This window comes from Etheostoma cragini, chromosome 10 (assembly GCF_013103735.1).
Source record: "Etheostoma cragini isolate CJK2018 chromosome 10, CSU_Ecrag_1.0, whole genome shotgun sequence".
In the NCBI taxonomy this organism is placed as follows: domain Eukaryota; kingdom Metazoa; phylum Chordata; class Actinopteri; order Perciformes; family Percidae; genus Etheostoma; species Etheostoma cragini.
In genome coordinates, this window is record NC_048416.1 from 11,061,465 (window position 1) to 11,087,674 (window position 26,210).

The 26,210-nt window shown below is 40.6% G+C and overlaps 1 protein-coding gene across 1 annotated transcript; it reads left to right on the top strand.

Annotated features, from left to right (window-relative positions):
- The first annotated feature begins 7,940 nt into the window (after positions 1–7,940).
- On the top strand, positions 7,941–10,783 carry LOC117951538 (homeobox protein MSX-2-like). The gene is made up of 2 exons (XM_034883293.1): positions 7,941–9,186; positions 9,890–10,783. Exons 1-2 carry the CDS (start codon positions 8,904–8,906, stop codon positions 10,336–10,338), a joined length of 732 nt encoding a protein of 243 aa, XP_034739184.1. The 5' UTR covers positions 7,941–8,903; the 3' UTR covers positions 10,339–10,783.
- Positions 10,784–26,210: the final 15,427 nt, after the last annotated feature.

Below are 26,210 nucleotides of genomic sequence, written 5' to 3' on the forward strand. Positions count from 1 at the left end.
TTACCTCCTCAGTTGAGGTCAACACAAAAGCGTTTCAGCTAGAAAAAAACAACAGTGTTTACGATTTCTTACTAAATAGGTAGGTTACTTAAATAAAACAAGAAGCATGAAACATGTTTTACCTAGTGTTACCTCTGTGAGGGGTGTCCACTGGGCACTAAGTTCCACTGGGGAAATGCCTGCAAATGCTGCAGAAAAGTTTGCCCTTATTTACACTCTTCTACCCAACTGTCTGTACCACTTTGAAGAGAAGCCATTGTTGTTGCGGTAACTTTTAACAGTGCCTTGCTTAACACATCCATGGTACCTTGTCTATAAAGCCAGCTAGCTAACCAGAGAGTCTGCCTGTTGTTACCATAGTAACCAACTATGTTCCGAAGGCTGTCTAATTGGTTGATCCTTATTCTCTGGTTCAGTTTTGTTTTAATCAGAAGAGAAGACATAATAAAGCACAAAACTACAGTACTTCTGTTACTATTTATTTTTTTCTTTATTTTTTTCCCATACATTTAAATATTTTTCATTACAAAACATACTTTCATCAAATTTGGCAGGACGGACCTGCAAGTAAAGTGGATGGGCCAGTTCTGCCCTAGCCCATTACTGACTATGCGCCCGCTACGTACAATGGTACAAAGGAGGCCCGGACCCTAAGCTGTAGCCTCACATGCATGTCTTAAAAACGTAACTACACATTGCAGCAATACATGTATGGGCTTGGTAGTGTTGCATATACCCCTACTTACTCCCCTATCCTCCCCCGCACCTACTTACTCCCTTTCTTTTTTTTTATTAAAAAACATAAAATGGGGCACTTTTTTTCTCTCACTATGACTCTAGAGTTGGTGCTTCTTCTGTAGCCAATCACCGTCACTCTCTCACTTGCTAAAACAGACACACACACACACACACACACACACACACACACAGACACACAACCATATATGCCGGCCCTGCTATCTTCTCAAAGAGATTGATGCACACACCAATGCACAAGTATACATTTCAGGCCACGGCGAAAGCTCTGCATGGAGCCTCCTCAGAACCATAAATGACGCTTGATAGTGAACGCCCAACCGAGTGAAGCCGCAGAAAGAGATGAGAATGACTGATGGGGAGTCTGCTTTCGCTAAACTTGCTAAACTATGGACTATACCTAGATTTACCGCTCTTTAATACAGATAAATGAGTTTGATGATTGTCATCAGAAATATATAGAAAACATCAAACTTAATCTGCCACTTGTTGGCAGCTCAACACGCTGTTTACACAACACTGGCATATTATCCCCTATAAAACCAAAACAATTATTTTACAGGTGCTAAAATGCCCTGGAGAGCTGGGGGAACTACCAAATATGAGGATTGTCTGTTTGTCACCATGACTCACCACTCTCACATTACGCATAGTAGTTTCATCCACTGGGGGTATATCAAGACTAAGAATCTACAGCCTCACTACTACTCACCACTGTGGGGTTGTACTGTAAACACAGCATGCTCACAACATGCAAATATGCCAATATTTAGCTAGTACACTGTCTTAATTTAGCGTGCTGGCATGCAGAGAAAAGAGGTCCCTTAAGAGGTCATAAGGGGAAAAATTCCAGATCAGCCAGTCTGAGCTTTCATTATCTCAAAGGCAGAGCGGAATACCCAGGGCTCGGTTTACACCTATCACCATTTCTATCCACTGGGGGACCATAGGCAGGCTAGGGGAACACATATTAATGCTACAAAACCTCCTAAAGTGAAAGTGTCATGGGACCTTTAATTGCACACCTTTCCTATTAAATGTTAAACATAAAATGCTGTTGCATTTTCTCATTTAAACCTATTTTATCAATCCTACTCTAACAAGCATGGAGAAGCAACCCCATCATAAATGTAAAATAATGCATCCCTGAAAGAATTAAAGGAATATTGAGACAAATTATTACCATGGCATTTAATGTTTAATTTAATGTCAAACCACAATGTGAATATGGTGCCTCCTGTGTTTTTATACCTATAAAAACTGTTTTTATACCAACTCCTTAAGAGCATTTATTAATGTTCTTTGTCAGAGTTCACAAAATTAAAAACAACTCAGTTTCTTCTGCCGTAATTGAGTTAACGCCTTGAGGCATTCCTTTGCAAGCTAAGAACAAACTACTGTTAGGCAACTGCAGATAAATAGAAGACGTATTAACCGACCAGGCTGTCCTCCACACTAAATATAAACCATGTTCAACAAATACAGCAGAATGATGGATCACACAATTAAAAAGAAGTAGTTCATGCTTTCTTTAGTCTTTTTTCAGTCAATGTGAATATGTAGGTGATTAGATGAAGATGATAATGTTTTTCTCTTTTTAAATTACATACACTATAAATACTTAGGTATATTTACAAACTGCTTTTTCTTTGAATGACCGCAGTAACTCTGAGGGGTCCTCAGAGTTACTGCAGGTGGACCACCAAATTATTGTCTGATAATTAAAAAAAATGTAAACAGGAATTTACATATTTTAATGTAGCTTAGTATTGTATGTGCCATAAAAAGGTATGTGTAAAAAAATAAAAATAAAAACCGCAACGGAGAAAGGTTGACTATGTTGTAATACTGGTTGTCTGGTTGTAAATCATGAAAATGGTTCCAAAGTCTTAGCAGCAAATAGACCAAATAGGTCATATTTTTCCTATCAGGGCACAGTAGGGCTGGACGATATTGAGAACATCAAATATCACAATATTTTGGACCAATAACCTTGATATCAATACTGCAATGATATGTAGTGTTGACTACTGTTGTTCACAAAATAATTACACAATGAGATTTTTGATAAATAATCATCAGTAATGTGGATATAATGACTAAGTGGGTAAAGGCAAATAATAGAACAGTTATAACAGTCTGGGAAGTGCAGAAAATGACATCACTTAACGTTAAAGCAGCCTTTAAACCAGGAAAAGACTACACTTTTCACCATATTACAATATTAAAATATCCAAAATCTTAGACGATATCTAGTCTCATATCAGGATAGTGATATAATATCGATATATTGCCCAGCTCTAGGGCATAGCACAGATATACCTTAATAGTCATTATTGGATTGATATTTTAATTTGTGCTAATTGTGAACATTTTCTGTCATTTGTAAAATCATCTTCGGAGGCCATGACAAATGAGGGCAAGGTGGTTTTGACAAGGTGATATTTCTCCGGTGGATGACCTGGTTTAGCTACACTTCGGTGTCATCACTCTGCCTGGAGGAGCCAGCGCAGCCGTGTGGAAGGCGGCACTCTCACTCTCTGCAGATGGGGCTTGTTTTTGCGTGTACAGGGGTTAGAGACTGAAAATAAAGTGGCTTTCAAGTGTAAAGCAAGCTGAGGACTTGGTTTACTTTATGTACGTTATTTTCTTTCTCCATGTTTTACCCAAATGAATTCCTTGTATGGCTACCAATGTTCAATAATCTAAAGTTGGGTTGAATTTAAGCAGCATGGCCCATAAACTGAACAAATGGCTACATACAATAGTTCACTGACATGAAGTTTCTGTGTTTGTGATATTTCTGTAACTTGTGATCTTAATCTCATGATAACTAAAATGTCCCAACTGGTCTGAAGTGTGACTTTATGAAGCTGCAGCTCATTTACAGGAAGTTGTTTTGAGCGATACATTTGTGAGATCACATCACTGAACAGTTGTTTGTGGTTAGCTTTTTACAGTGAATGCATGTCAACGTTAAAACATTTGGCATGCTACCAGACATGGAGACACTATACCACATGTACATTTGCATAGCTGTAATTTGTGGTGAGATGGGGATTTACCGGAGCTGTAGTGCTTTTTGTCAGTCAGAGGATTAGTTTAATTTCTGTGGAAACACAATGAAGCGCTGAAAGATCCATCAACTAACCATGACGTGATGATTGCACTGACTGACGGGCCCAAAGCAGAAATAATGAGAAAACACATCTGACGATTTTCAGCATCACAGGAGATAATCACCCTGTGAGATTAAAGCTATTTGTCCTTGCAAATTGCGTTTAAATAAATTAAAGACCTAATGTCTTCTGCATTATTTGCACTTAAAAGCTTTGATTTATATTTGTGTGTAACATGGCTCTTGGCCCAAAATTCAATTTAAACCGATTATTGATTTTTTTTCATATACATTTCCATGCGTGATTTTAACAAACATACGTATAAATGAATTTGTTAAATTTTGATATATATTTGTCGCACACAAGTTGTAATGACATATTTTGTCCACTGAAGTTTTTATTTTGTAGTCATTCCATGCTCAAGCCTCAAACATGCTCTCTCACATTAATCTCTACTATGTAGGAGGATGCACAGCAAAACATGCAAGAATTAAATCCCCCTTCAACTTCAATATTCAATGGGAAATAATCTAAAAATGAAATAGCACAATGTGGTGTCAACATAAAACACAGCACCTTCAAGCCGGAGAGCGGAGGGTTTTTTGCGACTGGAAACATTCGTTCCTCTGGAGTGTTTTCGCAAAAAACGTTTTCCTAAACCTTTTCATTGCTGCATGACACTCACTTTTTCTGGCTAAACTCAACTACCATGGTTCCAGAAAGGACCGTCATGCTGCGGTGCCTGTACCCAGCTTAAGCGTCCTGTAGCTCTGGAGCTAAATACAACCAGCAACTGCCACGCAGATCTTATCCTTCTGTTGCACTATAGAATGTTTGCGTTACAGCGCTTTACCTGGGTTCAAGTGCCCACATTATGAAAAAATTACTTTTTCTGGGATTTGTGGTGTTATTTTGTGTCTCTGGTGCTTCCACACACAAAACTACCCATGCTTTTTTGAGTGCGATGCAGGTTTCTGAATGTCGTCCGCCTTCAGTTTCCGGAGGGAGCTGTTCAAAATCTGCACAACTTTCTACGCCGGGACGAGATGGCTAACCGTAGCACATGCTAGCCGTAGCGTGCTAGCTCGTTCTCAATGGCAAAACACTGCTACAGAAAACACTACTTCACCATAATCTCCAAAAGAACTACTTCTATGTCCCTGTTCTGCAGGTATTCCACAAGTGGCCCTCGTTTAATAGACGTCTCCCAGCTAATCCTGCCTTGTACTGATCAACGTTGGAGAAATAGTTTATATCTAGCTGATGTGACCTTACCTAGCTACTGTGCATGTGCAACTCCCAACAAAGATGGCATAGAAGTGAGATGTCTCACTTTGTTTCTAAAACAAGTAAGATGTCTCAATCTGTAGTTAAAACAGAGACCCAAACACACAAGGTGAAAACAGGATCTGCAGCAGTGTGCGGTACAGGAAAAATATGGTGTTTTCTGAGATTTAAACCATGTAAACCTATTCTGGCACAACCTTATAATATAGTTATTAACCTGAAATTAGCATAACATGGGTACTTTAAAATACTTTTCTTTAGGTTTATGTAAATATATATATAGAAAAGCATAATAAAAAGCATTATTAGGGTACTTATATACCTTTGCTACGTCTGTTTTATTTGCAATAGTGCTAAAGCCCTGTAGCTCCATTTCCCTTTGTATGGCAATGTCTTTAAATCCCATTGGTCGCACTCTGGAGCCATGCTGGTAGGATTTTGAAAATGTGTTGCTTCAGTAAATAAACAGTTGTGGGAGTGGTGGGCGTCAGCTTTTTAACACAGGACTCATCTGAAGCCATGCAGGCCAAAATACACCCCAAATAAACTCCTCTTTTTTTTCCCCAAAAACATCTTAAGAGCTTATTTTACTTTAGCTGTACTCCTTCCTACCACATACTTATAAAGACATTACACATCAGTAATCTTTTTTTATGGGTTGTTTGTTTTAACTGTCTTAAGATGAAATACTGATTCAGTCTTGATTGACCCACAACGGGCACAGTGAAACAGTCTGTGGGCTGCTGTGTGTTGCAAAAAAAAAAAAAAAAAATCGCTTCCAACATGATGAAGCATGTCCTGGAAACGACGACATGACGAAAGAAGTCGCAAAACTCCCTTTGTTAAATTGTGTGCAAGGTTACAGTATATTTCATTAAAGACTAAGACGTAATTTGTATTTAGCGAATGACTTGTGTTTGTCTGCATTCTGTAAAATGAATAGCAAACAGATAAAAGGGTTCTAAAATATGCCTTTTTATCCTGATGCAGCCTCTTAGGTGTGCATGGATCCTTGTAAAAATCAACATAAAAAAAAAACACCTTACAACAACAAAGATTATTCTGTTGCAAACTGTAGCCATTTGAGCGCTGTACGTACATTTATGGGTACTCCACACTGTTACTAGCAGAACAAATCAATGTGAGCCGAGGACGGTTGCTCTCCAGTCTGCTGCAGCCTCTCTGCCCCGTACGGAGACTCAGACTCTGTAACTTTTGCTTGGATGGTCGGGTTGCACCAGCTCTGTCAGTAGCTTCCCCTGTGTGTCTGTGGAGGCAAACCCTGCTAGAAAATCTCAGTGACCAGTGGACAACAGCGAGCTATAGGCTCCTGGTTACTGGAGGAAAGACTGAAAGATTAAAAAGAATTCAACATGTAGCTGTTTGTATTTTAAATTTTGAGTGCTGTCAGTAGCGAGACAATTGAAAACAATCGGTGCTGTCTACACCGAGTTATCCTCCTGCTAGATTTTGCATCCAACAGGCTTAAACAGGGCAAGTTTTAATCATGTTTTTAGCCTCTAAACATGCTCAACATGTCATTACAAGCGCCTGCCCATGTGCAGTGATTCCTTCCAAGTGAACACAGTGAATCTGACTGCAGTAGATGTGCTAATCCATACCGCTGTTTATTTCCTGTTTTCCGGTGAAATCCACACTACTCAATTAACTCTTGTTTCTCCGATTGATTTGTACATACAACTGGATCTGCTAAATAAGTTTGTGGTGTCTTGTAATCCCATGTGGGACAGGCCAAATGGCATGACACAGAAATAAAGTTAAACTAATTAACTATCACTATTTAAACTACTGATATTACTGCTTCTGTGATCCTTTTTAATCTGCCTCTTGGCGAGTAATCGGATCAACCGGTCATCCCTCTGACACCCTTCTCTGCGTCGATCTGCTGAGCATGTACAGGAGGGTACTTTCTGCTCGAAATGCTTTAACTTGATGAAATAGAGTTTGAATTATACTCATTCCTTCAGGCTAAGGATTATTGGAGTTTTTCTTGTATTATTTTATATTGTGTCCCAGGAATGATTGAGAGGGGAAATGCAATGCTACCATTTTATTAAAATTTTAATAATATAAATAAATCTTAGGACATGATCAGCAAGTGATGATTTTTTAGCCTCATAGGAAGTGTCATAGGACACTGAAATGCCACATGTATCGATTTGCATGTGTTTACAGCAGAGGGATCTCCTGCTGTGTGAGCACTCTGTCTCATGTGGAGACTAATGATGTTGTGGCGTTGGGGGAGTGGAGCCCCTGATGCTACTGTAATCCTGCTGATTACAGAGGACACACAGCCTCTCTGATTACAGAGCTCTGGACAGAACTCCCCAGTCACGTCACAGGTGGCCTTTGAACGTGTGGGCATCTGTATATATAAGAGAGACTCATATTGTAGACACGGAGACAGACATGATGAGGGTAAAGATAGAAACCGGCAGATGATAGGACAAAACATGCAATGAGCACATTCATTTAGCATCAGCTGCCGTGCAGGTTTTTCCTTGGTTGAATGAACACCAAACATCGCTCACAATGACAAACTTGCTGCTGTTCATGTCAGTTTCAACATCCGTGCCCGTTTGGGCTGGTTTTCAGAACGCTGCATTGTCTTATGCCATCCGTGAGTGCTTAGAGGGCCATGTTTAGAGCTGCTGTTGTACTTCTCATGGTATTTTGTAATACTGTGGAGCTCTACAGGTACGAGCTTCAAACAGACCCTAGACGCCTCTGTCTCTTCCGTCAGAGCGGAGACTAGGACTAATCGCAGCGGGCGCCACACACCTCAGGAAGGTAGCAATTTTCCATCATTACCGTTAAATCCTGCTCAAAAGAACCGGATTCGAGAGGCCTAATTACAAGGTGTTAATAATAACAATGTAATGACAGTCATTTTAAAGCCTGCCCAAAACCATAATCCATCTCCCAACTGACTCTCCCATTTAAGTGTGTGGTTTCGGTAAAGTGTTATTTGAAATTTGAAAGCACCGTGATTCTTATTGATTACCATTGTGATTACTCTCACAATGGCCTGTCAGGTCCTGCATGTTAGGGCTTGAATTAGGAGCTTCGTCAGCTTTTGTTAGGTGGAAATACGGCTCTTCAGATGTCACACTGATGCTTTTCATCCCGGTGCGGCGGATCCTCGGAGAGACAGCCAGGACAATCCGCCGGCCTAATTGCAGGATGAAGTAGACGGGGGATTGATTTACTTATGTTAGTAGGGTTTCCTTTACAAAATACCAGGCCTCAGTCTCATGCAAAATCCATATGCATTTATTCAGGGCATCAAGCAGGACTATTTCTCGTGCGTTCGATGTCAGCTAAGCGTTTGCAGAGTGAATATAATGCGGCATGGCGCTGTTAGTAATTATGATTAAAGCTGTGTGAGCTTTTGTGAACAGGGAAACAGTCTTCTCTCTGCATAATTACTGCTAAATGAGGCTGATGTGCAGCGGACCTGCTGTCTAGTAGGGGCGTGGCACCACAGAGACCCAAGCACGTCGTCCAATCACAAGCCTTCCCCCGACCCCGGGGTCTGACTGAACTTCCCGAGAGCCTCCCAAAGTTTTTTTTTTCCAGCACAACTTTGAAACAACTTAACTCCGAATTTCTCATCGTGTGGACGCTGCATGTTTGCACTCCGTGACAAAAAGGCTATGCGATTTCTGGATCGGAATTAGAAATCCATCACGGGCCTGAAAGAGGAAGAAGAAAGAAAGCATGCATTCCCCTGGAGACTGTAGAGACGAGTTTTCAACAGACGAGGATGCAGAAGCGCCGCGGCCGGAGAAGCGCGCGGCGCAGGTGTCCTGCCTGTCCTTTAGCGTGGACGCGCTCATGTCGGACAGGAGGCCGCTGAATGCGACGGACACACCAGAAGGGAAATCCTCTTTGCACGATGAACGGCCGCACAGGCCGGATGTGCTTTCCCAACAGTTAGTATCTGTCAAGTCAGAGCCTTTGGAACGAGGGGACCGTGCTTCCTGGATGTCAACACCGCCCCGTAAGTGACCCGGGGCAATGTCTGGAAAGATGTATTAATACGGATTTACTGTTAAATAATGGCTTAGCCTATATAGTCTTATAACGTTTAATCGTCTTTTGGTGCCTTAAATAACCCAAAGAAAAGCTCCAGTCTCGCATGTTTTAGCTATAAAAACTTCATAATTGATACATTTATGGAGAGATAAGTCAACTAAATATATCAATATACAGGATCAGTCTGTAAGTAAAGGAATAGGCTTATGAAAGACTTATGAAAGCTTTAATACTAATATAAATACTAATATTTATAAATAAGTGTAATTCTAAATTTTCTCTCGCTTTTGGTTTTTTGTCTGTTTAGTCATTAATTTATCAGTGCGTCTAAATAATTTAGAAAACAATGACAAATGGCCATCACAATTCCTCAGAGGTTAATGAGATGCGGTGATAACAGTCCAAAACCCAAAAGGTAATCTGTTTGCAGTGACATCAAATGGAAAATGGCATCAAACAAACTCAAACAGAAAGGTTTTGCAGGTTTTCTCTGTGATACATTCTTTGGTCCTTTATCAAAATTGTCAAGTCATTTTCTATCAATCAACTCATTTTTTTAGCCCTTACTCTGTTATTTAGATATCAAATCAATGAAATTGAATACCATAGTTTCACTGTCCATCTAAGTCCACCAAATGTCAGCCTCACATCTCCCCCATGTCCTCCAGGGCAGCTCAGTCCCGCAGCGTGCTCCTTGAGGAAGCACAAAACCAACCGCAAGCCTCGCACCCCCTTCACCAGCACGCAGCTCCTGGCCCTGGAGAGAAAGTTTCGTCAGAAGCAGTACCTGTCCATCTCCGAGCGGGCCGAGTTCTCCTCCTCCCTCTCGCTGTCCGAGACCCAGGTCAAGATCTGGTTTCAGAACCGGCGAGCTAAAGCCAAGAGGCTTCAGGAGGCCGAGGTGGAAAAAGTCAAAATAGCCACTGGCGTTGGGCCCAAAGCTGTATTCCACCCGGGCTTCCCGTCCTTAGGTTTTCCCCTTAGTGTTAACCTGCGGGCTGGATCAGCAGCATTTTACGGACTGGGCTGCTCATATGGCCGCAGCCCAATTTTCCCTGCTGCACATCTGGCCCTGTACGCCTCACAGGTCGGCCACAGCCTGTTTCACCTCTCCTGAGAGGAAACAGCGTTGTACAGACAACGCAACATGGATGTGTGTTGAAAAAGAGGACAAGAGTGTATCGTGAAGTCATGCACCTTTATAAAAGACTTGATTAAGGGCCTGAAGTGGAGCTGAAGCTTGGTGATGTTCACTGGTCTTGAGTTACAAGGAGAATTGACAAGTGTCCTTTTACAAGGATACAGCATCAAGATCCGTCTTTGCTGATTCAGCAGGTTTTATTGATAATTAATTGAATATTGATACCAGATTGTATTTATTGTAGCCTTTTTGATATTTCTCCCTGGATTAATCCAGCATTGGCAATCAAATTTTCACTTGTCAGCCTTGAATATGCAGGGGTATAGTATGTAATACTGCTCTCAGATTAATAAGAAGTGACAAATGGAGAATGACATTGTGGCCTGGCGATGTGCAGGCTTGCTTTAACCCTTGTGGTGTCTTCCCGTCAAATTAAACATCAACACTTTTGTTGACATTTTCTATCAATGTTTTTAACTTTTTCTTACGTTTTTGTTCTTTTTTTCAACACTTTTGACGCTTTCTTTTATGTTTCTCAAGTTTTTTGATGTTTTCAACACTATGTAACATTAACTTATCAACTTTAGTTTTACAGGTATTATTGGAATTCATGGTCAACTAACCTCATTTATAAGAAATTATAGTTTTATAGGAATTATTTAGACTAAAATTAAAGGAATGTATGTTGATGGAAGATCACCGACTGGAATACTTGAATAATGTCAACTTTTACTCAATACTATTTCAAAAACCACTTCAGTTTTTCTTTTCTCCAACTGCTATAAAATTGAATAAGACACCCCAAAATTAATGAAAGTAGAGGTTTGTACTTGCCAAAGAGCGTTGGAATCAATCATGGTATTTTGGGGAATTAAAAAGAACGTTGATATGGGAAGACGGGTCAATTTGACCCGAGGACAACATGAGGTTTAAAGCCAAAGCATCCCCAATGTCACATTTATACATGGCAGCCCTATATTTACATCATGGTGCATATCTACATATTTAAAAGTATATATTTAAGTTGTTTAAAATGACATTAAAACTTGTAGTTAACGCTCGGTTGTGTTCTCCTGTTGATCTCCTTTTTCACCTGGTGAGCTACCTTGCTCAAATGCAACTGTCTAGTGAAACAACCTCCTAATGGTTCAATCCGCTGGCCTCTCTGCTTCTGACTCCCAGCTGCCTCCTCGTGTGTACTCCACATCTAGCACAATGCTCTCTGGTTCTTGGAAGCTACGTTTCTTCCACAAATCCCCACACTGACGACGCCAGGAAATCTTGTGAGCAGGTCTCTGTGGCGATCAGACTTGCTTGGTATCTGATGTATGCTACGCTTTTTGAGTACAGGGTGATATTCTGAGGCTTCTCCTCCTCTCACAGCCCCGCAATCTCAACCTTATGTTATTTTTTACTTTTACGTTTATGAATAACCTTTGGAAGGCCACCTGCTGTACTCCCAGCATCAACCGTCATTTCCAATCTTCCGATCTTTATTTTAGATTTTTTTTACAGCAGACATTTTTACTTAAGCACAGGTGTTACTACAAACAATAACTCTGACACCGTCAATTATCCCAGTAAGCCATGACAACGTGACATTCATTAAATTATTTACACGTTTTCTTCTTTTGTGACATGACAAAATGTATTCTGTAAAAGAAGATCGATACCGCCCACTTGATCCTTAACTCATGTTCATAAAAGGTTTAGTTCCACCCTGGACAAAAGCAATGGCTCGGATCATTGCTGTGTGCAGATTGGTGTTGTCATCTGAAAACAGACAATTTTTGTAGCCTAGAAATCCAAACCCAAATCTGAAAGATTAAGGATCTGGCATTGAGTAATGAAAGTCGCCCATCTCAAGGGGCAGCACCAAGCGTGCATTTAAAAATCTCACTGCACACAATTGGATAACACTTCGACCAATCACAACAACATAGGGTGACGGATCCAGAGCCTCATACGCTTAGCTACCAGGGTGCAAACTGGTATATTAGACTGTCGTCATCTGTTTAGCTCGCCTCCGGCCCGCCTATATCAGATGCACCGATGTGATTGGTGCAGCTCGGCTACAAGGGCATAGTTAATGAGCAGCATTACTTAATGACAGAGTAACTTGCTGAGCAAATTCAAATTGTGCTCTCGAGAGAACTCTGGATTTCCAGGGTACCATTTTTGAGTTTAGAGCCTCTAAACTCAAAAAACTCTTTTTTTATTCTTTTTTTATTCAAAAAAGAATAAAAAAAGAGATGTGCAAAGTGTTTTGCATTATGTAAACTGATATGTTTTTCATACTATAACAGTAACTCGTTTGGACCTAATAAAGGTGTATTAGTCTCAAACACTTACCACTCTGACTCACTTTGAACACAAAAATGTAGCTAGACCTTTGTCTTAGCTAAACTTCCCTAAAATACCTAAACACCTTAACTTTGCTGCCTACAGAAAGTTTCATTTGGATGTGGAGGTGAAAGTGCGCTGGTATCCTTTTGAAACTTGATGTCAAATTTCTGTATATACAATACTGTATGGTCTGTAACGTGTATGAATACGTTGGTGTCCTCTGTATGTATTGTGTGGGTGGATGTTCAACTGGGTGGCCCACGGGAGGTGTTACAAAAATGAATGAATCTCACATCGTCTTGATTGCAAACATGTGTTTTCACGTTGCTCTTGGACATCACAGAGGTTGAGATGTATTCCTTTGATGTGAGCTGTATTTTTGAACTGTATGCTTTAAATGAACTCAGTTTCTCTCGGTGAACGTTGTTACACATTATACAAGGCTGTCCCTCTGCAGTCTGCGGTTAAATTGGCCATATCCCTGAATTCTGACTCCAAAGCTCAGTGAAATTAGAAGTGTAGACTCAGTGATAACAGCAAAATGCAAGGCTTGACTGCTCTCTCTCTCTCTCTCTCTCTCTCTCTCTCTCTCTCTCTCTCTCTCTCTCTCTCTCTCTCTCTGTCTCTCTCTCTCTCTCTCTCTCTCTTCTCTAAACTTGTGGAAAGTTTGTAACCATTAGCACATATTTCACAGTCCATTTGCTCCCCTCCATTTTGAAATTAAACCTGGCATTAAGCTGATAGTGAGGTCTTAATGGCTTTGATTGCCCAATAACCCCGGTCTCCAGTGTTAGATGTTTACAATGGGAAACCTTAGTGGAAAAAAAGGATCACAGCCACTGACCTCTGATAAAGAAAAGAGAGGTTGTGTCTTATAATGAGTAACAATATTTAAACAAAAATCTGACAAATGATATTAGTTTTTTGAAAATATGCTTTGAGAAGTTATTATTAAGTATACTGACTGAGCTAATCCTCTGGAGCTCCAGTATGTAGGATTTAAGGATAGGTTCAAATTGTTTAAGTCTATCTTAACACAATACGTACATGCCCATATGTAAATTAAAACCTTTTTGTTGGTCACTGTCTTCATTTCTGTGCAAAAATGCATTCTAACATTCAGCTAATGATATTATGAGGCATTCATTAGACAAATCAAGTGCGTGTGTATTCTCCCAAATGTACAGTCATTTTAGGACGGAATTCTCTTTGTTTGCCTGGACAGTGTTTTCTTGCTCCTTTAACTTAAAGAAGAGATTGTGTGTGTTAGAATACTTCGGAGGAGGACTGTGTTTTTTCCCTTCCATTTCTTACATTGTAACCAGGCGATCTGAGCAGACAGACTTTTTTAAATTATAGCTTATGTATATATTTTAAAGAGATATAATTAGTCATACGCCATGTTTCTAACGTAAAGTTCTGTCAGTTCTGTCTTAAATCCACTAGGTGTAGCAGCATCCCATCTGTTGCCTCTCACTGTTTTACCATTTAGGCCATTCAGTCCTGGCCTCCACATATTAAAAGACTTATTCTGGGCATTTAGAAGGTATTTACGAACACTTAAGTTAGCAACATATTATCTTAGATAGAGATTTACATGTTATAGGCTCTAAGATACTGTGAATACAAGATGGAAGTTGTATGCAATGTTCCATTGTGCCGGTGGTAAATGGCACAAACATGGGGATTACGGTTTCAGTGTTGAGGGGACAGAGGCATTTGGGTCCTTAAATATGCATCATTGCAAAGCAGTGTTGCATCTGTTCTGCTCAGTTTGAGAATAAGTGCAGTGAAATATTGTTTACTCCTCTTTGTTCTCTCTTTATTGTGTTGAATGCAGATATTCACAATAATATGCAACCTTCTAATCACACTGGCATCTGATTAAACATGACCACACACAATTTATGAATCCGTTTAGGGCAAAAAGAAAGCAGTCAGAGCCATTGTGTTAAAAGAAGGGGAAGAGCCAGTTTGGGGTTTTTCGCTGCCCCTTTCCTCCCCTGTCCCAGCCTGTTAGACAACACTGAGATTTGGAGGAACATTTCACCATCTACCCGCACGCAGAAACAACACTGAGATAGAGGACGCGCTTCATCGCACAGCAGAAAAACACACCCATTTGAGGATCCCTTTGCACAAGGGAGGCAATAATGTGAGACATGACAAATACAAAATAAATAAAGCAGTAGCAGGCACACCTCATGGGCCAGAGGAGGGAAGCAATGACATTGGTGTTGTTCAAAGTGCTGTAATTAGAGGACATGCTTTTATCTCGTCTTCAAAGCTGTGGTGCAGGTGTTTCCCCCTACAACCCCTGCTCTATTCTCCACCTTTGCTGTGGATTTTCAGGCTGTGCATCTCTGAACACATTTCTCAGTTTCAGTTTGACTCCTTATATTTCATGTTGCATATCAGGTAGACTATTAACATAGATAGATAGATAGATAGATAGCCTTTATTGTCATTGTGTAAAGCATAACAATGAAATTTGGAGAGCTCTTCTATTCAGTATATAGTTAGGCACCAGTCAACCTTTATTACTTTGCTGTGAACCATGTGGAGACAAACCTAGATACAGTAAAAAGTTGACAGATTACAGGTAGAACTTTACACACACACACACAGACACACACATACATACACAGAGGCAAGTCGTTCTCAGAGTAATCCCACCTCAAGCAGTTTCTGTCTTGTTTAGTTCTTTCAACTGGTCTTCAAGAAACGTTTCCCTCAGCCGGGTCGGCCAAACAACATGACCTATTTAAACACAAAGGCACACCTAAAAACTTGAGCTTTGAGGTTATGAGACAGAAAGATTTCTCTGGGGTTATGGCTGTTTGTTTGTTTAAGATCTGAAGCACCCAATGGCAACAAGGGGTAGAAGTCATCACAGAAATGAGAATAACACACTCCAGAATGGTATTGTTTCTTACTTTTTCTTATAAGTTTATAATGTTTAAGGATTTCTTTTAATTCACAGTTATTGTAGGACTATGCTCTCCCCATACAAAGCAGCAGCCTGGTATTGTACGAGCTGACTTGATTGTATTTCTGCTTCTGTGGAGCCCTAAAGGCCTGAGATGAACACTTCTGGACTCAACGTTGCTGTTGACCTCTGCGGCTAAAGAACAGCATGAAGTAATAGTTTATAGTCCTGTACTATCATCTCCAGATTTGGTTAGCATATGCATAAGATTAGACTTTTTTTTTACGTTCTAAAGGTGACTCTTCCACAGAGGACACAACGTATCATTAGTATCGTGCAGTGAGATCCATACGTCGCCCCCTGGGAGTTTTATACCCCCTGTCATCCTACAGTGAGATCCATATATTGCCCCATGGGGGGTTTATATCCCTTGTTCGAGTCTTTTCAGAGTACTGCCATCTGTTGCCTTCAGCATTGTCCGTGTATCTTTACAGATCTGTGCGTCCGCTCTGTCTCCTGAGATCCTACGGTATGAGTCATCAATCTCCTCAGTGGCCTCTATTGTACTGAAGGAGATCTAGCCCTCCAGGACTTTCTGGTAACTTCATAACACACTCGTCAACATGACATATTCACTCAGATACACCCAAAGACTTGCACGGATGCATGCAGTGGGGATTAAATTCCACAGATGTTCTTAACACTGAAAGTCTGAGTTATGGTAAATATGGTAAAGAGCGACTGGGTTGTCACTCTGTGCTGAGGCTCCGCTTAGCTGTCCGCATGTTCCCATTTTTGTTTGAGAAAATGGAGGAAATTGTTTTGTCTCTCTGAAATTTGAAGTTGTATACTTCACCGTCATTGAAGATGTTCATTGTTTTAATTGTTGGATACAAGACGTAAAGATCAGCCTGCTGGCTTTATTTATTTATATATTTATTAAAGTTAACAGATTTTCCTTTGGCAAAACATGACAGGACTAAGACAGATTTGTGTTCATAGTCTCCATTTTCCTGTCATATGTAAACAATTACAGTATGTAATATGTGCAAGTATGCCTTTATGTAGCTGGTCTTGTAAAGCATGTTATTCAGCAAAGCAGGCTTGACCCCCTTGTCTGGTCACATATTGAATAATTGACAAACAGAAGGTGGTCCATGCAGGGGAGCAGAATTCCAGATGGGACAATTAAAGTAGATTAACATATTCCTCAGAAAAAAACCATCCATCTCCACTTCCTGTCCAACACTCTGTCTCCCCAGTGTTGACGTAAACCCTATAGTTGAACATGTATTCCTTGTACACCCCTGACTTGTTGTCGATAAGTCTAAGGACCATGAGCATATTTGCTTATAAAATCACAGATAATCAAATCAGTTCAGAATTGTAATGTGCTGCCACACTATGAGGTGTAAATACAAGCAAAATAACCATACTATATTTATATAAACATTAAAATAACAGATAACTAAGAACATACATACTTTTCAGCGCAATCGTCCATTATTATTGTAAGAGATTCCATTAAGAAATTCCCATGTTTAAAAAGGAATATGAAGAAGTTAAAAATAACAATCACAGGATGAATTGCGCTATCCTGCAAGACAGTGATGAGTAAGACAGCTATAGATCTGTCCACTGATAAGATATCTCTGCTGCTGAATAAACTTTCCTAGAAAGTCCTTCCAGCCGTGTACTGGAGCTGTCACACAGAGTAATAAGGCATGAGGGTGGTGTAATGAGCACAGAGAACTGGATTCAAGCCCCCCAAGCATGCACCTCGCTGTTGTGTCCTTGACGCACACACACACACACAAACACACACACACACACACACACACACACACACATTGAATCCCGGCCAGCCGCAAGGAGGCTGTTCGGTAACTGAACCTGACCTTTGGCCTCAGTGTGGAGGAGCAGCAGGGAGAAGGGAGAAGATGTTTCCTATGGGAGTCATATTACAAATAAAATACAGTTAGCCCTAACGTGGCTTACAGCAGGTCCTACGGGTTACAGCAGCGTTTGGTCAGCTGTGGAACTGTGAGGACGGATGGTTGTTCTCTTCTGGTTGTTAGTAACTCAGTTTTTAATTCAAATCAAATGAAGTAGGACTCAGTCATAGAAGCTGTCCTCTCGTGTCTAGTCAGGTTCTCTCTTAATGCTATCACTGAAGGTGAGAGGATAGGCCTGATTTTTTTTATCCCCCTAATGGTTGGAGTGTGACACGCAATCAATCTGTTATGTGGCAGAAACAGAGGTGGTAAAATGTTGGTTTTTTTTTTTGTTCCTTGGCTACAGCCAAGTAAAGGATCCAAAATGCTTGTTCCCACAGTCTCCCAGCTGTGTCTCTGGTGTGTTTGTGTGTATGTGCCTGTGAGCACGTCTGCGTCTGCTCGCGCCCGTGCGGTCCCATCTGAACCTCCCAGAGGGTAAAAGAGGCTCCTGCTGCGCTGCCGTTTGACAAGTCCATTCCTAAAATAGACCAGATTGTGTCTGCTGATTGCTTCCCTCATATGGAATTGAATAAACAGGACAAATGTACAGCCACATCACCACCCTGCTGCTGCAATAATGAATGTTTGAGGTGTTTCTATTCCTGGATCATCTGAGTGAAGCTGTGTTGTCCCGACTCTCCTCTTTGGCCATGTCTGTTCTTTGTGCATTCTTTTCTTACTGGGGTAATGATTCATTCAGTGCACCACACGTCAATTCTTTCTGCATCAAGACTAATAGAAAGAGTCACTTTGGCTTCAGCAACAGTCTGTTTGAAAAAGCTTTAAAATATTAAAGCACCTCACACTGGTGTACATATTTCTTTGTGTAATGTGGCTCTGTACTCACATCATCACTTTGAGTTTGTTCTTCAATAAGGCCCTCCTGGTCAGCACACGGAGAAGTACAAATGGTGCATTTTCAAATGTCCCGCATTGCAGACAAGGAAAGCAACCAGGCCATATGATGTTAGCTAATGCTTTGGGCTCAGTGGTAGAGTGGTTGGTAGTTTGATTCCTGGCCTTGCAGTCCCATGTTGAAGTGTCCTTGGGCAAGACACTGAATCTTGCGTTTGTCCCGATGCTGTGCATTGCTGTGTAAATGTGTATGAGTGTTTATCTGATGAGCAGGTCTCAGCCACTGTGTGTGTGAATGGTTCCAGTACTATGTAAAAGCGCTTTGAGTAGTTGTTGAGTCTAGAAAAGCACTATATAAAAGCGGTCTAAATACTATAAAGTCCAAACTAGGGCAGCATTTTGGCAACAGTCAACTTTGTAAAACTGCTGTTTAGAGGGTTTTTTAAACTGCCAAAAGGTACTGTGTCACGCTGTTCAATGAGGTGTTTTTGGAATTAAAATCTATGGTCGCCTTATAAATGAATGAACATTGCACATATGTATCAATATGACTGATGTGTATTTTTGCCAAAAGAAAATGAATCAAATTGGATTATGTAAATTCCAGCCAAATGGTAAAAAAAATCACATGAAGCCATATATTCACAGCCCTAATAATTGTTATTTAAATTCAAATTTTAACATGATCTCTCCCCTCCATCTGTCTCTCGTACTTCTCTCATACAGACACCGTGTTAGAAAAGCTCATGAGAAATATAGCTGGGTTGTAGCCTCTGAACACCTTTTCATGGTGCAAACAAGGAGAGAATGGACTGTTCTGCTATGAAGCGGTTTTCTTATCGTGCCTCTCTCACAGTCTGCTCCCGGTTTCTTCCTAAACTCTCAAGCAGTTTTTCTATCCCTCCCTTGTTACATTACATCCCCTCCCTCTCCTCCTTCCTGCTCTTTCTGTCTCTCTGTTGGGGATGTTTGTGCAGCTTGTCACCATATCATCACTCGAGTGGGATCATGTCTGTCCCTGAGTGGTCTTCTGTACTACCCTCCCGCTCGGTTAATCCCCTTTTCAGATGAAAAATATGCCTGGCTTTCTTATATTCTCCCAGGCTATAACTCCAGATGTTTACACCAGCCTGCCCTCACTTTTAATCTGTGATTAACTGTATCATTACATCTTTTATTTTGTTACCACCTGTCAAGGGCCGCAACTAACGACTAGTTTAATATGTTTAAATCTGCCAATTCTTTTCTTGATTAATTCTTGTAAAATGCCTGAAAATAAAATGTCAGAAGATAGTAACAAATGTCCATCCCAGTTTCTCAAAGTCCAAGGTGATGTCATGTCTGGTTTTGTCGTATCCAAAACCAAAGGTGTTCAGTTTAATATGATTTAAAAACAGAGAAAAGAGGGAAATCTCCATAGTTGAGAGGCCTTTTTTGCCATTTTTGCATAAAACATTGATTGAACAATCAGCCCCTTAACAAAATAGTCGCCGATTAATTATTTCCGTAGATTGATTAATGGATCATTAGACAACTAATTGTTGCAATCTTTAAAAAAAATGGCCAAGTGTTTGTATACATTTAATGAAAGCTGAGAAAGGCCAATTCCCTTTGTGTAATGCATTGTGGGAGTGTAGTGCCTACCAGCAGCACACTTAAAAAACAAGCATATTTAGTTTGCATATTGACATCTCTGGAGAAATGTACACGTTTGTTTCAAAGACGCAGGGACACAGTTGGCTGTCATCATAACTTCAAACTAATAAAACATCTTAAGGGAGATCTTGTCAGTCCGTAAACAGAAAGCTAATCAAGAGTTGGTTAACCAGATTGTTTCAAACATTGTCAGAGAGGATAAAATTGTATGAATGACCACCTCATGTGGGTGTTCAACTGAAAGCTGAAACCACGCAAAGAAGCACCATGTGTCGAATGCTTTGTTTTTCATTCAGTAATGCCTTTTTTTTTTTTTTTAAAGGTGTTGTAAACGCAGCCATAGATAGAACCATATCATAAAACAATCCTCTCATGGTCAGCTCTGTTAACTAACACACATGGGCCAGACACTCCAGACACTCAGCATCCATCGCCTATCTTAAGCCCAGGTGGAAGGGACAACTATCTTAGTTTCCCTGCACAGTTGTCAGTAATCCCTCTGTACTGTCCCTGTCAGTTCCTGCTGCTGGAATTGTGCTCTTAAAGAGATAAGACACATCTGCCCCCCCTCCCTCCGAGGCTAGCTGATTAGCATTCACATTATCACAATTCACCCGAAGGACATCCTACCAGCGTGTGCATTAACATTGGCATCGTTATATAGCATGATGTCCGCTCAGAGCCGTCTCCGCCAGACATCACCTCTCTCCAGCTAAGCTGCGGAGTTCGGCTGGAGTGGACATCGCCCCTGTTGAAAATCCCATTCATCCGCCAGCCACATTTGCACCAGGCTTATTATTTATTGTAAATTTGGACCTGCTTTCACTGACTTGATTTAGGACTTAGTTAACATGCTTCAGATATGTTTTCTACTGACACTACTGACCGCACTGACAATCTGGGATAGGCCAGAGATGAGTGTAATATCAGCAATTATTTGGCCAACGCATCGTATCTGTCCTTATTTCTCTGGAGGATTTGATCAGGCCAAATTTAGCAAAGACCCAGGCCAACTCATCTCCATTTTTGGCCCATGTCCAATAGAGGTCACTCCATGACACAGTTTGGAAAATTTATGAGGGATTATATTCTCTAATATTGAGTTCAGATGATTTAAGCATCAACATTGATACTCTGAGATTTGTGAGGGGAACAAAAAAATAAACAATATATATATACCACCGGTCAAAGGTTTGGGGTCACTTTTATCCATACCACTCCATTATAGACAGAATAGTTGTTAGTTGCTATGTTTTTCTCACAAGGAAGCCTGTTGCTTCTCCCCCTATCTCTATGTGGAACAGCATCGTTTCTTACTCTCAACGACTTACTTCCTGCCACTTAGCGATGGGTGGCAAATTAAAGGAAATGCCTGATTAAGTAGGTGAAGCAACATAATGGTTGAAGATGCATCCATACAGAATACTCAATGAGGATGAAAATGAGATCATGGGATCCGATCGCAGTCACTAGAACATGGGTTGACCCCTATTGGAACTTTTTGAAGCGACATGTGAGACAGTGCTCTATCCACCACGGCCATGAAAACACCGAATATGATTTAAGATAGTGTTAGTAGCTTTTATTCTGCCATGAATCTGTATATTCAAAACATTCACTTGTGGAAAAAGTGCTGAAAGTCAGGGAGTCCCCGTTTGTTGTGCCCTCCTTCTCTGTCCTCTGTAATAATTATTTTTGCCTACGCTGTCTGAAGAGGCCTATATCTTTCCCCTCGTTGCCTTGCTCCTTTCCCAGTGGTAGGGTCAAAGGGCCTGTCCTCTCCACTGGAGCCAGTTGGAGTGACGAATGGCGACACGGCACTGCCGGCGGCTTGGAGCACAAGCAGTAAACAGAGTGAGGGTGGAGGAAGAGAGCGGAAGGGTGTGATAAGAAAGAGAAATGAAGAGCGGGAGTAAACTAGGAAGAGGAATTGCCGCAAAGGACAAACACTAAAGGTCAAAAGATGTGCAGGGCGAACTTGTGTCTATTTTTGAAGCGCTGGATGAAATGTGTTTACAGAGTACATTCAGCGTTGTACAAAGATGAACAGTTTCCCCAGAGATGACGAGAGAGTGTGTGTTGCAGTAGTGGCCGGATGTGTGCTGGTTGAGCTCTCCCTTCTCTATCAGTTCAAAATGAATATAGAGCATCTGTCTACCTCGAGGAGAGCAGGCACGGACCAACAGAGCAGCAGCATGTTTTATCATGCAAAGTGCATTCATTTCTGGAGTCGTGTGAGATATTAAAAATGCATTAGGAGCTTGCGCAATGATAATACACATTTAATGGGGAGTTATATATTATTATTATTATTATTATTAGATAACCGTTTAATTGCCTTTGAATTCCCCAAGATCTCGAATGAAGAGGGAGGGTGACAGAGAAATCATTAACTACATTAAAAACCCAGGTGTGTCTCTAAGCAATCTGCATGCGAGCACAGAGGCTACGTCATTATGGATGTGACAGCAGTCTGACTTTGGTGCTACTCGTGGGTTATGTGGTATTTACAGAGCATCCTTTGAGTCTCCTTTTTAAGTAGCCATTGCTTGCTACTTACGTAAGACTCTATCTCTGTCTCTATCTCCTTGCCCCTTTCTTTCTCTCTCCTCCCTGGCTCAGTAAATCCTTTCCCCAGGGCCAGTCATTAGCGTCATTTGAAGTTGCCACGTCTAACCTCGCTTCACCGATGTGCCAGTGTAAAAAGACCGTATCGCTTTGAGAATCTGACGCGCTCTACTGTAACAAAAAGATAGATAAAGCAAACAAATTCTCTGTGTTTGCGGTTGTCATTGCAGGGTCTCTGGATAACCCACTGGAGCAGGTGATACACACATGAACACATCACACACACAAACACATACACATACACGTACACACACACCCTGTCTTGTCGCCACCTCAGCCATCACTCTGAATGATGTCAGTCAAATTAATTGCCGTTCCCTTCCTGTGGCACGCTTGAGGAGGTTTCACAGAGGCAAGGACAGTCCGGGGCCCAGAGAAAGTGGGCTTTAAAGGACAACTTTGTGTTTGCGCAAGACAGAGAGCGCTATCACAGTATTTATACTTTTTCAGATTTCCGATGAGAGTGACTTTAATTTGATTAATTTGATCATCTGTTCAATAAGAGGGGTTCATAACATCACTTTAAAGGGTGAAAGATTCATCTCTGATTATTGTAGACAGGGCACAGCAGCTTTGGTAGCAAAAAAAAAAAAAAAAAAAAAAAGCTCACTTTCAAATCGACTTAGATTTTAATTTAATTTATCATTTAAGAATTAGGTGGCAGGTGGCAGAGGGAATGTGTCAGCTGAACTGAGTCTCACAAAATATGATCCATTGCACGTCCTTGTTGCTTCTCTGCTCTCCCTCTCACTCCCATTCAAGCATCTGAATAAATTAGGGTGTGTAAGTTTACAAGTGCACCCTTGATGTACAAAATTACTAAACCCTGACATTTACAGTAACCTTTCCCTCGTGACTAAAATGCATTTCCAGTTGTTAGGTATTGTAGCAGGAGTTCATTCTGTCACTAGAGGGTGAAAAACAGCTTATGTGCAATGAATGAATGAAGCAAAATCAAACATTAGGATAATTAGTGGCAAAAACGGTTGCCCTGCTATATTATTTAATGCAATTCATGACTTCAGTTTCCTTTCACTTTGCTAATGATGGCAAAACCTCACCAGACCGAACAGACACATGAACACCACAGTTATGCAAGAGGACAATTTGGGATGTGAGACACAGCTGGTCCCGTTAAGTTTTACCCTTTAGACTCTGGTGTGAAATGTGCTTCAGGATGTTTGATTTGCGGAGGTCAAAGTTGTACAGCCAGGCACAAAAACATACACCACACAGTGGACCTCACAGAAATGGACACATACATTTTTATTAAGCTGTGCATTGAGATATTTCCAAATGGCTAAAGCAGACACTTATACTAGTATGAATGTAACATAACAACAAGTATTCATTCGTCAGACTTCTAGAGCTACTGCAGAAAAAGATTGATTTTAGCCAAGTACAAACACCTACAGCTTTTGTTTGTGTCATAAATGCTCACTGTAGCTAACTAATGACGCGAGTTAGCACATAACAAAATACAGTTCACCAGATTAGAGGTAACTGTTGACGGCAATGCGTCCTGTTCTCCATAGTCCACCAATGCTTCACTTCATAGGATAATTCTTGTGTATTTTTCATTGGTAAAAATAAATAAATAAATAAACCAGCATCTCTAGAGATCACTAATTTATTCGTTATTTGGTTAATCTGAAGAGTGATAAGCTGGGGTTTTACTCAGGGTAGTCTATGTTCTTGACGTTACACCTTTGGGATCGCTCCGTAGCCGCTGTAAATTCCGGCGGATTTCACTCATTTAGGCCGGCTCTTCATTGCCTTGGGCTTCCTTTGTGTTGGCATTTGAAACTCCCGTTGTTTTTTTCCTCAGATTTCTGCAGGGTAAATCCAGACAACTAGCTAGACTATCTGTCCAATCAGAGTTTTCTGTTGCACAATTAAAACAACTTATGAACGTACATGTTCCAGCCAAAGCAAGTTCTTTCCTGAGGCGTACCTATGGCGATTGTGATTGGTTTGAAGAAATGCTAATAGCACGTTTTTCTTTCATCCCGGAATGGTGTGTGGACTTGCCACACCCTCCTCTGCAGCGCCGCCGTGGAGGAAGGGCTGGCAAAGCGAGACTAAATTTAGCATTACAAGTGGGACTAGTTCTTGACCGGGCGCAGTGACTTCCTTGAGTCTGGTTGTCATGGTGAGGTTGTCAGACACGCAAGGAAGTCCAGCAAAACAGATAATAGGTGTATTTCCCAAATTACTACTAAAACGGTTTGTTTAAAGGGACACTTCCGTTCCCAAAATCTATTTCTTTTTTCCTATTACCTATAGTGCTTTTAATCTCTACCTTTCTTATCAATTGTAAGAAATCATGAAGGCAACAAAAGCCCTAAAAATAATCTTCAAAAGTTGTAAGATAAGAAATACAGTCAGATAATCAGACCACAGGTTTCACACAAACCCTCAGCTCTCACTTTACAGACTGACTTCCCCGTGCAGCTTTGATGTACTTCACTTACTTGAAGTTGTGTGGACCACGCCTGTCACTTTGTATTTGAAATTGAAACTACCATCCAAAAATGGGGAGTTAGAAAACATTTAATCTGTAATTATGTGTTTGAAATCCAAATTTGCAGTGTATAAGTGCAACACGCAGTATTGTATTTTCTTCAAATGGTCGTCCAATCCATTGCCTGTCCTCTTGCCCCTGGTAAACTCTAACGCAAAAGGTAGCAAACAAGTAAACTGTAATGTGAGGAAGCATTTTGGATTTGAAAAATCATGGATATGGGTCAGGCTGTTTCCTGATTCTGTAAAATGCAACTGAATCACAGTAACCTTAGCTTGTTGCTCGAGTGAGGCAGCAGAGGCATCGAATGAACGGAAAGTGTATTCTACACCATGGTTAAAGATTAGATTGCGTTTCCGGATAAATTAAAACAAATTAAGTGTTAGTTCTAATTTGTGCTAACTTGGAATTTCTGAAAGAGTGAGTGAAAGAGTTTGCTTGTGCTATCAACAATGTTAGTGACATTTTATGTGCTCACTCTTGATTTCGTCTTTAAATATAGTGGCTCCAATAATCCGGCTATACTGTGGGCTGGTTTTCAGCTGGTCTGATCGTCTGGCTGTTCCATGATGATATCAGTGTTCCCTGATGTCAGCAATTACTTAGGCGAGTACAGTGTTATCATTACTGATAGGAAAACCTAGAATTATTTATAAATGATCCTTTAATAATTCACTTCAACAAACTAAATAAAACTGATATATCCAAACATAATTCAGTCAATTGCAAATCTTTATCAGCTCTTAAATAAGCACAATAGTCAAATCCTTTGTTAATGTCTCGCCTTCTCCCTAAATAAGGTCATCAGCTGTTGTTTAAGAAAAAACCAGGACACAAAGTAATAGTAGACACTCATCCATAAAACACATTGTTAAGCATTGAAGCAAATAATTTACGAGGTCTGTTGAGTAAA

Bases quoted from the DNA above. Each gene is read 5' to 3' on its own strand.
- LOC117951538 (XM_034883293.1), top strand. From the start codon at position 8,904: ATGCATTCCCCTGGAGACTGTAGAGACGAGTTTTCAACAGACGAGGAT. The intron at 9,187-9,889 runs GTAAGTGACCCG...CATGTCCTCCAG, and splicing joins CTGGATGTCAACACCGCCCC to GGCAGCTCAGTCCCGCAGCG.